The sequence below is a fragment of the Pteropus alecto genome, unplaced genomic scaffold, assembly GCF_000325575.1.
Source record: "Pteropus alecto unplaced genomic scaffold, ASM32557v1 scaffold94, whole genome shotgun sequence".
NCBI lineage: Eukaryota > Metazoa > Chordata > Mammalia > Chiroptera > Pteropodidae > Pteropus > Pteropus alecto.
This window is the reverse complement of record NW_006437736.1, coordinates 9,591,090-9,604,384: the sequence shown is the minus strand read 5'-3', so window position 1 is coordinate 9,604,384 and position 13,295 is coordinate 9,591,090. Positions and strand designations below refer to the sequence as shown.

The following is a 13,295-nucleotide window of genomic DNA, read 5'->3' as shown; positions in this document are numbered from 1 at the left end:
TTGTTTTATGCATCTTTGTGATACCAATATTTTTAGGTGTTGAGATTATCTAGATTGTTGACACAAAAATAAACATTTACAGAGTTGGCAACCTGCCTTTTCCTTCTAAGGTGCCAAGCAGCGTAGCTATTTGGAATCCAGTGGAGCATAACATTCTTGAATGGTCTGATCTGGTGGATTATGAATTCTTAACAGGAAATATTTAAAGACATGGAACAAAACAGAAAAAGTATATTAAAAATGGTAAATGTTAATTAAATCATAAATTGGCCATCGTACTCCACAGTAAGGTGTTAAGTGTGCAGGCTGAATTGGGATCGTAGATTCAAATTCCAGGTCTGCCACTTATTGACCTTGAAAAATGAAGTGTCTATCAGATGCTCAGTTTTCATCTGAAATAGGAATAATCTAATACCTACTTAATTAGATTGAGGGTGACAATAGGTTGCATTTGTGTCTAGTTTTTTGTTTTTATTCAGTGCCAAAACAGTACAGTGTTAACTGTGATACATTCTTCAGAATTGAGGTAAGTTTGTGAAAGTGATGTGTACATAAAGTCTGTTCAAATGTTATTATATAGCATAGTATACAGATTGCCTGAGTTAGCTGTGCAATTTTTGACTTCAGTTACCTCTCTTGTAAAATGGAGCTATTAGTATCTCACAGCATTTTTAGAATTCATTAAGACACATAAGAGACTTAGAATACTACTTGGTACATAGTAAGTACTCGCCGGAATCTATTTTATAACAATAATTATTGTTATACTTCAACATCTTTGATGCTAATGGTGGAGATTCAAAAATAAGAGTAGCACATAGGTGATATACAACTGTTGGATTTTAAAGTCGAAAAAGATATTAGATCATCTCGTAGTTGGGAATAAACTGGAGAACAGTACCTGGCACATAGTAGGTACTGAGCATTTTTGACTGAATGAAACTTAGAGGTCACATGATTTACTTAAAGGAACAAAGCTTTCTAGAGGCAGAAATCTGTACAACTAATGGTTCCCTCCTTACTGAAATTGCTGGCTTGATAATTATTTATACCACACTGTCTCCCAATTTTTATTCTTATTGAATTTGGTATTTCATAAAATGGCATTACTTTTCTGGAACTTTTCTCCCTATAAATTAATAATAAAAATCAAGTAGCTTGTTATAAACTCCTGCTGTATTTGACTTAGCTTGTTACAATTTATTGACCTCATAAAATTTCTTTGTACAGCTGTAGTTTTTCATTATGTTTTAGGAAAATATAAGGAAGTTGGTTTTCTGCTTCAATTTGATAAGCCTTATTTCTTAATAAGAAATGGATTTTAAAAAATAAATGACTTTTTCCTCTTGAGATGTTGCTTTCATTCATTCATTCATTCAACAAAACATCAGGTGCCTGTTCCTGTGTCATGCACTTTTATTTTAGATGCTTGAGATGCAAATAATGAGTATGACAAAGGCTCTTGCTTTCTGCTACCTCCTTTAACACTACATCCAAAATTAAACTTTACACATTAAAATACAGATTCTCAGGCCTAAGATTGGGACTCAGAACGGGATAAGATGTTGTAAAATAGAGGTAACTTTTCCAAAAGTTTTGAGGTTTTGATAACATCAGACTTAGGGACTATTGCTCAAGGAGTTCACCATCTAGAGAGGATAAAGAAGCATTTATACACGTAACTAATAAAAAGTAGGTTGAATGTGGTGAGTGCCAAAGAAAGATTTCTTGAAAACCTCAGGCTGTTGCAAGAAGTTGAAATTCCTGGATGTTTGTTGATAGTAGAATTTGAACATTCTTATGGTGGGAGGGATAGTCTACAAGTAATCTGTATCTGATTGATTTTCTTTTATTTAAAGTATTTGTTATGCAGTGGAGTTTTTCTTTTCAACCTGTTCCTAAGCTTTGGAAAATTCAAGTCGGTCACTAACATGAGATTAAGTCTGTTTGATTAAAAAATGTCTTTTCTCTAAAGAATTCAAGTCTTTGGTATATCGAACCCTTAGACTCTAGGCAACTATTTTGATATCGCCGTGTGGGTTCCTTCAGTATTTGAGCCTGATGATCCTAGGATACTGCAATATTTATGTTAAAGCCTTCTGAAAGTACCCTAACTTTTCACAGCCGTGTTTTTTATTAAAGATGTCTCTTAAATTAACATTGTTCTTATTAGCAGCTATCCTTAAAAAATAATTTCTCATAATCTTGTCTTATGAAGTATTGCAAATGTTTATTTTGAAGAAATATTATTAAAGAACAATTCTAATCCATGGCCAAATAATGCCTGATTTTCCCCCTCAGCATCATTAGAAAGTAAGCAGCCCATATACTTTTATTTTTGCCATTTGTGCATAAAATTTTTAGTATTGACTCTTCTGACTTAAACAGTAATTTGGACCTAAATTGACTTTGATATTTGTGGCTATTATTTAAGCAACCATTTATGTTTGGCGCTCTGATACTTTCTGGGATTATGGAGGCATTTGTAGGGCTATTTGCCACAACTCTTAAAAGTTACCCATACATTTGCTCTCTTCTCCTGTTTAATTTTGGAAGTTTATGTAGTTTTCCCAGGAGACATTGCTTTTATTACAGCCTATTGTTAAAATTGTAATATCTTGTGGTGCCTAATTTATAAATTTAACTTCATCATAGGTATGTAGGTATAGGGTTCAGTACTGTCCCCAGTTTCAGGCATCCACTGAGGGTTTTGGAATATATCCCCCTCAGATAGGGGGGAACACTGTATTCTTAATGCAGTGGTCATAGAGAACTAAGTGTGGCAACAAAGCTGTATCAGAGGTGACATGCCTGACTTCCTACATGGGTCAGAAACTGGCTGTTAAAGTCACTGTATTACAAGAAGAATATTCATTTGGGCTTAAATTCCAATGAGCTTGTTTAAAGGAAATCATTTTTATACATAACTAAGTATAAGCCTTTATGATAAACTCTTAACTTAAACTCCTAGATTTATTTAAACTTTTAAATATCATCAGAAGAGGCCAGTAGTAAAATGTATTTACAGTTATCTGGATGAAAATAGTTAAATCCAGTCTTTTTGCTCATTTGAATTTTTTATGCCATCATTGCCTCTTTAGGTTAACCAAAACTATTTTAACAGTAATGTCTTTACAATTTCAGTCACTTGCTTGGTTATTGGGTTTGTATAATAACCAAACTTAGAAAATATCTTCAAACAATGAGTTTTAATTTAATCAAATTACTGAGGCTCGATATAGCTGTAAATTAACTTAAAGGTTAATTTCCATGTTTAACATATAGTAAAATGAACTTTTTTTATTCATGTGGAAATGATAACTGGCCTTTGTTTACAGAAAGCCACAAAGAAAACTGATAAACCCAGACTAGAAGATAAAGATGATCTAGATGTAACAGAGCTCACTAATGAAGATCTTCTGGATCAGCTTGTGAAATATGGAGTGAATCCTGGTCCGATTGTGGGTATGTTGATACATCTCAAATGTCTTTCCTATGAAGCAGTACCCTCTCGTCTAGCAGCTATGTTTGGGTTCTAAGGGCCAGTCTCATTAATCATTTATATGACAATGATATTTGTTTCCTTAACTATAAATGAGGGAACTAAAATAAAGGAATTGAACTAGATAATTTCCTAGATTACCTGTTGTCGAGATTGTTTTCATATGGTGTGCATATCACACTACTTGGTGAGACACTCATGGGTCTTATATGTCAGTTGAGGAAAATCTGAAGTAACATGGCTGGCCGAATTCATTTAAATCAGTAAATTAGTGACAGACTTGTTTCTGTAACTCAAGTTACTCAGTTTTCAGCATAGTACCCATTTTCCGTTATTAAAAGTACTTTTTTTAAAATGAAATCCTACCATTTGTAACAACATGGATGGACCTAGAGGTTATTACGCTGAGTGGAATAAGTCAAAGAAAAAGATAAATACCATGTGATTTCACTTATAAATGGAATCTAAGTAACAAGAACAAATGTGTCAAAAACAGACTCACAAATATAGTGGACAGTTTAGTGACGGACAGAGGGGAGGAGTGTTGCGGGGCTGGGAGAATGAGGTGAAGGGTTAAAGTACAAATTAGTTGATAGTTGGTCACGGGCAGCACGGCAGAGGGAAAGCGGTTAGCATTAATATGATGGCTAGGTGGAGGGCTGGGGAGGGAGGGAGCAATTGGGGGGGATCATTTTATGAGCTATATAGATGTCTAACCAGTGTACTGTATACTTGAAACCAATTTAAATAAATAAAATTTTTAAGTACCTTTTTAAAAGTCTTGATTGTAATTCAAGAATGATACCATGAAGAACAAACTAAAAAGAGAAACTTGGAACTTAAATACACTCGATTTGCACAATTTGGTTACTTTTGGTGATTTCGCAAGGCCGATTGCGCCTTAATTAAGTTTGGAGGGTCTTGGCAATAAATAACCTCAAGATGAGGAAGGTCTATATATATTGATTTTCTAAGTTATGTAAAAGTTCGAACATTGGAGAATTAAAGGTTTTTGCCTATAGGTATTGTCGTAAAGGATTTAGAATGTTGTCTTTTGTTTTATTTAACACACTGCTTCTAAATGGATGATAATAAGCCTATTAATATAATTGCCAGCAGACATTTGATACCCTTTGAAAATTATTATCAATATACATTAAATTACATGTTGGTATACCAGCTATTCATTTTTTTCCCCCAACTATATTCAGGTATAATTGACAAATAAAAGGTGTATATATGATGTACAGCTTGATGTTTCGATATACATACATTGCAAAATGATCACCCTAATCAATCTGTTAATAAAAACAATTTTACAAAGGCAAGTACCATTATATAGTACTGGAGAACATATACAAAGTCTAGAACTTTTCAGAAATACTCAGTCATACATAATTCTTCAGTAGATGGTCTAATTAAGACCTGTATCAATATACTATGTATTCCATGCTATAAAGGAAACATTGTTATAATTATGTATTAAAATACCAGAAAAACACCTTTTTATAAAATAATTTGTTATATATTATTTTAAACACTTAAATTTAGAAAGGAAAGGTGAAAGTAACATTTTAATGTTGCTAAAAAAGATAATGTCTGAGCTGCATTTTAAATAAGAGGATATAAGTACTAATGCATTAACCATTTCTACCTTAATATAGGAACAACCAGGAAGTTATATGAGAAGAAGCTGTTGAAACTGAGAGAACAAGGAACAGAATCAAGATCTTCTACTCCTTTGCCAACCATTTCTTCTTCAGCAGAAAATACAAGACAGAATGGAAGTAATGACTCTGACAGATATAGTGACAACGAGGAAGGTAAAATTTTAAATGATGTTAATTAAATATATGTGATTTTTTTTCAGACTCATGAGATACAGTAACCACGAAGAAAAAAATTTAAATTACATTACCAAGATATAGGTAGTTTCTGTTCATATTGTTAGAGTAATCCTCTAAGTAATTTGATTTAAATACCTTTTGTTAAGAATTCTAACAAGAAAAATACAAATGTCTAATTTTCTGTCACCTAAAATTACCAGGTACCTTTATATTTTTTCAAAGAGAATAAAGTGTTACAAATAAAGACACGTTCCCCCACTTGGCCTTTCCAAGTATCATCTCTATAGAAGCAACCACTATTATTAATTTGATGCTTATCTTTCCAATCCATTTTTTTAATACTTTTTCATATGCATCTATCTAATACATGGTATTATTTTGCACTTTAAAAGATCTATATAAATGATATCAGGCTAAACCTTGTCACTTCTCTTTACTCTTATATTGAAATCTCATTGGTTTATTATATGTATGTTTTATTCTTTACAGTTGACATATTTCAGTCGTATTTACATATGGCATGTTTTCTCTGTTAGGCATTAAAATTTACAAGTTTTGCTAGATGATCTTATTTCAAGGCATCTTTATAGCAAATATTTTGACATTTTTAGTTGACTGTTTTAAGAAATTAGACCATGATATTTAAATATTTTTTAAAATTGTACAGGAATAAATGACCTTTTAAAATTTATTTTAAGAAAAAGGTTGATATTTATAAATATTTAATTCATATGAAGTGTTTATTAATTTCGTGATTATTTAATTTGACCCAAATTGCTTATATTTCCATAAGCATTGCCTGCCAGGGCATAGTCTGTCATATTGGATGTTCAGAATATGAAATATAGAGTCTTTTCTTTCAACAGCACTATGTTAGCAAGGAGGCAAAGAATAAAATTAGCTTAAACACAGGTAATGCTTAAACTTCCTGCCTCTTTTGCCTCTACAGGAAAGAAGAAAGAACACAAGAAAGCGAAGTCCACTAGGGATTTTGTTCCTTTTTCTGAACTTCCAACTACTCCCTCTGGTGGATTTTTTCAGGGTATTTCTTTTCCTGAAATCTCCCCCCGTCCTCCTTTGGGCAGGACTGAACTACAGGCAGCTAAAAAAGTACATGCTTCTAAGGGAGACCCACCTAGGGAACCTCTTATTGCCACAACCTTGCCTAGCGGGCAGCAGATGCAGAAGTTAGCCTCTGGAGGGAATTTGTTTATTTCCTCCAAGTCTAGCCATGATAGATGTTTAGAGAAAAGTTCTTCGACATCTTCTCAGCATGAACTCGCTGCCATGTTGGTCTCTGCTGCAGCTTCTCCTTCACTGATAAAAGAAACCACCACTACTTGTTATAAAGACATAGTAGAAAATATTTACCATGGAGAGAAAAGTGGAATTCAACCATTACGTACTCAGAGGTCCCATGGTTCAGATCAGTCAGTTCTCTTTAGTGAAACGAAAACACTAGAAGAGTCCGAGAGATCACAAGTAATTTCTCCACCACTTGCTCAGGCAATCAGAGATTATGTCAATTCTCTGCTGGTCCAGGGTGGGGTAGGTAGTTTGCCTGGGACTTCTAACTCCACACCCCCACTGGATGTAGAAAATATATGGAAGAGAATTGATCGATCTCATTTTCAAGAAGCTGAAACCCTGTCTCCTCCACGAAAAGTCCCTAGACTCAGTAAAAAGTCAGTGGAGGAAAAGGATTCAGGTTCCTCAGTGGCATTTCAAAATATACATGGATCTGACCTGATGTCTTCTTTTGCCAAAACTGTTATCTCTCACTCACTTGCTACTTTAGGCATAGAAATGTCTAAGCAGTCACAGCATGATAAAATAGATGCCCCAGAACTATCTTTTCCTTTCCATGAATCTATGTCAAAAGTAATTGAAGAGGAGTGGCAGCAAATTGACAGGCAACTGCCTTCATTGGCATGCAAGTATCCAGTTTCTTCCGAAGAGGCAACACAGATATTATCGGTTCCAAAAGTAGATGATGAAATTCTGGGATTTATTTCTGAAGCCACTACCCCATCAGGTATTCAGGCAGCTTCCACCAGTAAACAGTTGGACTTAGCGCTTTGTAGAGCATACGAAGCTGCAGCATCAACTTTGCAAATTGCAACCCATACTGCCTTTGTAGTTCGGGCTATGCAGGCAGAAATTAGTCAGGCTGCACAAATTCTTAGCTCAGATCCTAGTCATATGCAACAGGCACTTGGGATTCTGAGCAAAACATATGATGCAGCCTCATTTCTCTGTGAAGCTGCATTTGATGAAGTAAAGATGGCTGCCCGTATCATGGGATCTTCCACTTTAGGTCGTCGTTATCTCTGGCTGAAGGATTGCAAAATTAATCCAGCTTCTAAGAATAAGCTGGCTGTTATTCCCTTTAAAGGTGGAACATTATTTGGAGGAGAAGTAGGCAATGTAGTTAAAAAGCGTGGAAATAAACACTAATGAAGTTAGAAAGAGGGACATCTATCTTAACTCTGATATGGGGAACTTAGCAGATTTTCTAGGAATTTCAAGTACTTTTTCCCCAGAATTTTCTTTTAAGGTTGTCTTAGTCTCTAGATGGGGCTTCTACCTATCAAATTACAATTTTAAAATAATTACCTATATAGCACTACCCTTTTTTTTGAAGTTGCACGGATAGAAAGCCTGAAACAAACAATTTAAAGCTTCTAGATCCCATTTTTATTTTTTTTTTACATAAGATTTTACAACTCTTCAAAACTAAGAAAATCCCATTAACTAGAATATAAGTAGGGTCTTCACTGGTCTACATATCTTTATACTCTCTAGAACTTGTCTACTCTTTTATTTTCTCACTTTTGTTTGTTTTTTTACTTAAGTGTACAGTATCATTCATAATATTCCAGATCATTGCATTCAAAGTGCCACTCTATAAACTGTTACTGATCCACAGATAAGCATGTACCAGAACTTGAATCTAGAGATACTTTTTAGATCAATGATGGTTTATTTTTACGGTAAAATTTTGATAGAGAAAAAAAGTGCCTCATTTCTTCATGAACTGGTAGAAACAGTTTGTGGACCACACTTTGGGAAAAACTACTCTAGACCATAATCGAGGATAGTGCATTCTCACCATCACTAACTAGGTTGCCAGATGACCTAGACACTAGAAGGATGGGTTATTTTTTTTTTAAGTAACACTTTCAAGGTATGTTGTAGTTCATAGGCTTAATCTAAATTCTAAAAGCAAATTTAAGTTAGTTTTTTTTTAAAAAGTCATAAATCATACTATATCGCAGTGTCTGTGTGTCTATATAAAACAGTTTTCATTTCTATGATTGTAAGATGAGAGTCTAACTGTAGAGGCATTTTATAATTGAATTTCTTTGTATATTTATGGAAGTAGTATTAAGTATAAGCAAAATATGGTCCTTTGAGTACTTCTAGCCATATCCTTAGACTATACATGTCCATCTTTGCAGCTTTCTGGGAGTAAATTTATTTGTTATTTGTCTTGTGAAATGTACATGTATACATGTACCTACTAAGTGCTATGTGATTTTCAAATGTATTACTGTAGAATGCTTCTGCAAATTCAATAAAGTTGTTAAATTCTAAGTTCTGTGTGGTCTCCAGAAACATGTTGTATGTGTGTTTTATTCTTAGGAGTTGCAACGAGTTAGATATTTATGAACATTTCTTTATCATTTCATCATTGAAACTCACTTGACATTCCAGTGGTATAGTTGAAAATACTGTAAATATTATTGGTTTATTCTGTTTGAAGACCATGTTTTCATTGGCTGTTAGAATTTTAAAATTTGTAAGAGGAATTAATCTGTAACCAGATACTTTGTTTGAATACATTTCTGCTCAACTACCATTGGGTTCTTTACTTTGGACACTTTCTAATTCTTAGAATTTGAGGTGAAAAAGCTTAAAATTACGTAATGCTAAGAATTGTCCCAAACATAGACTTATTGATAGATCTATTAATGGGAGCATTGGAGAGTGGGGGTGGATTTGATACCTTAATCTTAAATAAAGATTGAACCTTTTGAACTATCATGGCAAAAATCACTATTCAGTTTTTGGATATTTGCAAGTAGACTCTGGACTGACCGGTACTAGAGTAGGTAGTTAGCAAAAAACACTTGACTATTTGGACTACTACTTAATAGAACTACATTGAGTTCATACAAAACTAAGCTTTGGTTTAAGAACTGACTATTTCTGTCTCTGTTAAGAAGGTAATATGAAGTTTTTGGTAACAAGTTTCAGAAGTAACTGACATTAATTTTGCTATGTGATAATAAATGGCCACAGAAATGGGGAAGTTAACTAAAATTTATATCAGTCTTTTAATAAATCCAGCTCTTCTAATGGTGATGAAATCAAGACTAGGGGAATGGAATATTGAAGCCTTTAAAAAGATATATACATATATTTGAGTTGTTAGGTTAATAACCATCATGGTGATATGCTAAGTAATATAGATGCACTAGCTTGTCTTCAAAGAAATGTTATTTGTATTATGGGGACCAGGAGAAGTGGCTTGTGATTGGTTGTACTTTTCTACCAACAAGATTCCTACTTATGTCAACTGTACCCAGGTATTTTATAATTACATCAAAAAATGGGAAGAGACTTAAACTGCACTTACATAATAACATCATTGCACTTGTTAGAGGCTTGGTATCTTAGGGTTTGTTTGGTTTTTTTTTCCCATAAAATTCCTTATAGCTTTTTTGCTTTCCACATTACAGATTTTAATTTAATAACTAATCTTTGTACTGTATGGACAAAAGAATGGTAACTTTGTTTTTTAATGTTCTTTTCTCACATCTATATTGTTTTTAGTGAAAGGCCTCCATGGGAGCACTTTCATTTCAGGCTATTAGTCCCAGAAAAAGGCAAGGAGGAGAAATAGGAAGAAGTAGCAATCAGATTAAAGAGTAGGAGAGAGAAACAGAAATGGAATGAAATAAAAGTGGGAAAGAAAAATTTTTAGACATTGAAATTAAATAGTTTTGGTCTGTTGAGGTAGAGGTAATAGCAATAGACAAACTTGTTTTACATGTTAATGTGCCTAAAACCAGCAATCCCAACTAATCTTAAGATAATTGTAATTCATTGTGTCTTTCAAAGAGTAATAGTTTTTCCGATATTATTTCCAGACTCTAAAATAGAGCTCAAGCTTGAGAAGAGAGAACCACTAAAGGGCAGAGCAAAGACTCCAGTAACACTGAAGCAAAGAAGAGTTGAGCACAATCAGGTATCTTCAGTTTTATGATCACTGTATTCAGGTACAAGCAGTCTGCAGACAACACAGATTTGCCTGTGTCCTACACTTTGGTTAATGGTTGACATGCATATTCCAGCACACTCAATAGTGTTTATTCCATTGTTCATTAAATGGGAACAGACATGTAAACTTTATGTTTTTTGTTAATAGTCTAGTTTGCACCTACTGCAAAAGTGTTTAATAAATGTCTCATTGTGTTTTGATTCTGTGCTAAGCATGGTTCAGAGCCAGTCATACAGCTTTTTAAGAGTGTTTTTAATTTTTAATTTTGATCATATCTTTTTTTTTAATTTTTATTTTTCAATTAGAGTTGACATTCAATATTAGTTTCAGGTGTACAGCCTAGTGGTTAGATATTTATATAATTTATGAAGCGATCTCCTGATATAAGTCTAGCACCACCTGGCACCATACATAGTTATTACAATATTATTGACTATATTCCCTGTGCTGTACTTCATATCCCAGTGATTGTTTTGTAACTACCAATTTGTACTACTTAATTATTTCACCTTTTTCATCCAGCCCCCCACCCCTCCTTGCCTTCTAGCAACCACCAGTTTTGTTCTTTGTATCTGTGAGTCTGTTTCTGTTATATTTGTTCATTTATTTTGTTTGGGGTCCACATGTAAGTGAAATCATATGGAATTTGTCTTTCTAAAAAAATATATTTTTTAAAAGGTAGAAATGCCTAAGCAGTTCTGACATAATTTCTTTAAGAGGAAGAGGAAGGGTGTTGTATTTGTGTCTTTGTCTCTCGGTTTCTGACTTTGCTTTTACTTGTGCCCTTCTTGTCTTCTGTGACTTTTCCCTGCACTCTGAAGCTAGTCTGGTCCTAAGCTAGTCTGTTTTTTTTTTTTTCCTTATTCTAGATGAAAATTTACCTTTTTTATTGTGGTGTAGGCAAGATGCAGTTAATGCAGAATCTAGGAAAATCTGGTGAAGGACCCTGAAATAGACAAGCATGGAGAATTTGGCCTAGAGTATGAAGACAAGGTGCTGACTGGTCAGATAATAGGTTAAAACAAGGGAGGAAAAATGGTATTAAAGGTGATTTAAGAGATAGTTGTGTTGGGGAATCTAAACTGAGGGACAGGATAATCAAAAGAGAGAATAGATTTAGGAGACAATGGCCTTACACAAAATTTAAAATGTAGACAAATGGAGAGAAGTTTCATGACCCTCTAGTCATAGAGCCTGAAGAGTTGTGAGCATTTTACCAGTTTTATTTCATCTTCATCCATACCCTCCAGTTTTTTAAACTCCTTTGGTTTTATTTTGCTTTTTGCCAGAGTACATTGAAGCAAATCTCTGATATATTCCACACATTAAAGTATCAGTATTTCAGTATACATCTCTAACAAAGATGGGAGCTGTTTGTATACACACACACACACACACACAATGCCACTATCATGCCTAATAAAATTAATAATTTTTCATATCTAATCTGTTCAAGTTCCTCCAATTTCAGAAATGTCTTTTATGATTAAATTATTCAAATAAGGATCCAAAGAAATTCTACATATTATTTGTTTTGTATTGTTTCCTTTTTACCTTAATTTTGTAGCTCTTTCTACTATAATGCCATTTATTTGGTGAAGAAACTGAGTCAGTTTTCTATTGATTGTCCCACATTCTGAATTTGGTAGATTTTCCTTCAAATGTCATTTAATTTGCTGTTCTGTAGCCTGGGAGTTAGATTTATATAAGTAAGGTTATGTATTAGACCTTTCTGTAATGATGGAAATGTTATGTATCTGCGTTCCATTATGATAGCCAGTAGCCACATGTGGGCATCAAATTCTTGGAATGTGGCTAATGTGGCTGAGAAACTAAAGTTTTAATTTTATTTAACTCAAATTTAAGTTGACACATGTGGCTAGCAACTACCATTTTGGACAGCACAGATTAGAGGGATGGGTAGATTCAGGTTCAGTTTCTTTGACAGGAATGTTTCATAAATGGTGTCATGGCCTTCCTATTGCTTGATTTTGGCACTTGATATCCTTTCGGTGATGCTGAAATTATATAGTAATAAGTTCAAATGTTGAAAGCTTAATCCATCTATTATAAACTTTCACATTGCCCTTTCATTTAATGATTTTGACAGTCATGTATGATTATTGCCAAGGTCTTTTATTTCATTTGAGGTTGTAAGATGGTGATTTTTCTCATTCTCCTTACATCTGTAACTGGAATTCTTTTATGAAGAACTTTTCCTCGTGAACTGCTTAGTTACATTGAAATAAAATTCATACAGGAGAGCCAGGATAAATGCTTAATTCTTGCCTTTTATTTGCCACTTTTTAAATTAAGGTGCCTTAGTCACCTTAGTCATTCTTACCACCTTTGGAAGGTGATCAGTGAAATTTTTTACTAGTATGGTTTTTATATATTTGATTTATGATCATTTTCAATCATTCTTTTTTCAAGTTCAAATTGTGCCACCTTTAGCCATTAGGAATTACTGAGTTGGTTCCTATATCCTTTTATCGACTCCCTTTGTCTTTGATAGTTTCTTGTTTTCTGGCACAGTAAGATGACCCATGTTCATGGATATTTTCTGCCTGTTAACATATCAGCCATTTTTCTAAAGAATCTTAATCCTTTTAATAGATAATGGGAAATATCGTTTGGAGGCTACCTACATCTGGTGTTC

General features: G+C 33.6%; 1 protein-coding gene across 5 annotated transcripts in view; it reads left to right on the top strand.

Annotated features, from left to right (window-relative positions):
- TMPO (thymopoietin) overlaps positions 1–13,295 on the top strand; it is a 28,153-nt gene that overhangs the window by 4,700 nt on the left and 10,158 nt on the right. For 3 of the 5 annotated variants that reach the window (XM_006914585.3, XM_015591481.2, XM_006914584.3), the window contains exons 2-4: positions 3,339–3,465; positions 5,167–5,325; positions 10,506–10,603. In XM_006914585.3, coding sequence (XP_006914647.1) covers positions 3,339–3,465; positions 5,167–5,325; positions 10,506–10,603 — 384 coding nt within the window. Of the gene's footprint in view, positions 1–3,338; positions 3,466–5,166; positions 5,326–6,298; positions 8,047–10,505; positions 10,604–13,295 lie in introns of those variants that run through there. The other 2 variants (XM_025048659.1, XM_006914583.3) reach the window with 1 other exon arrangement.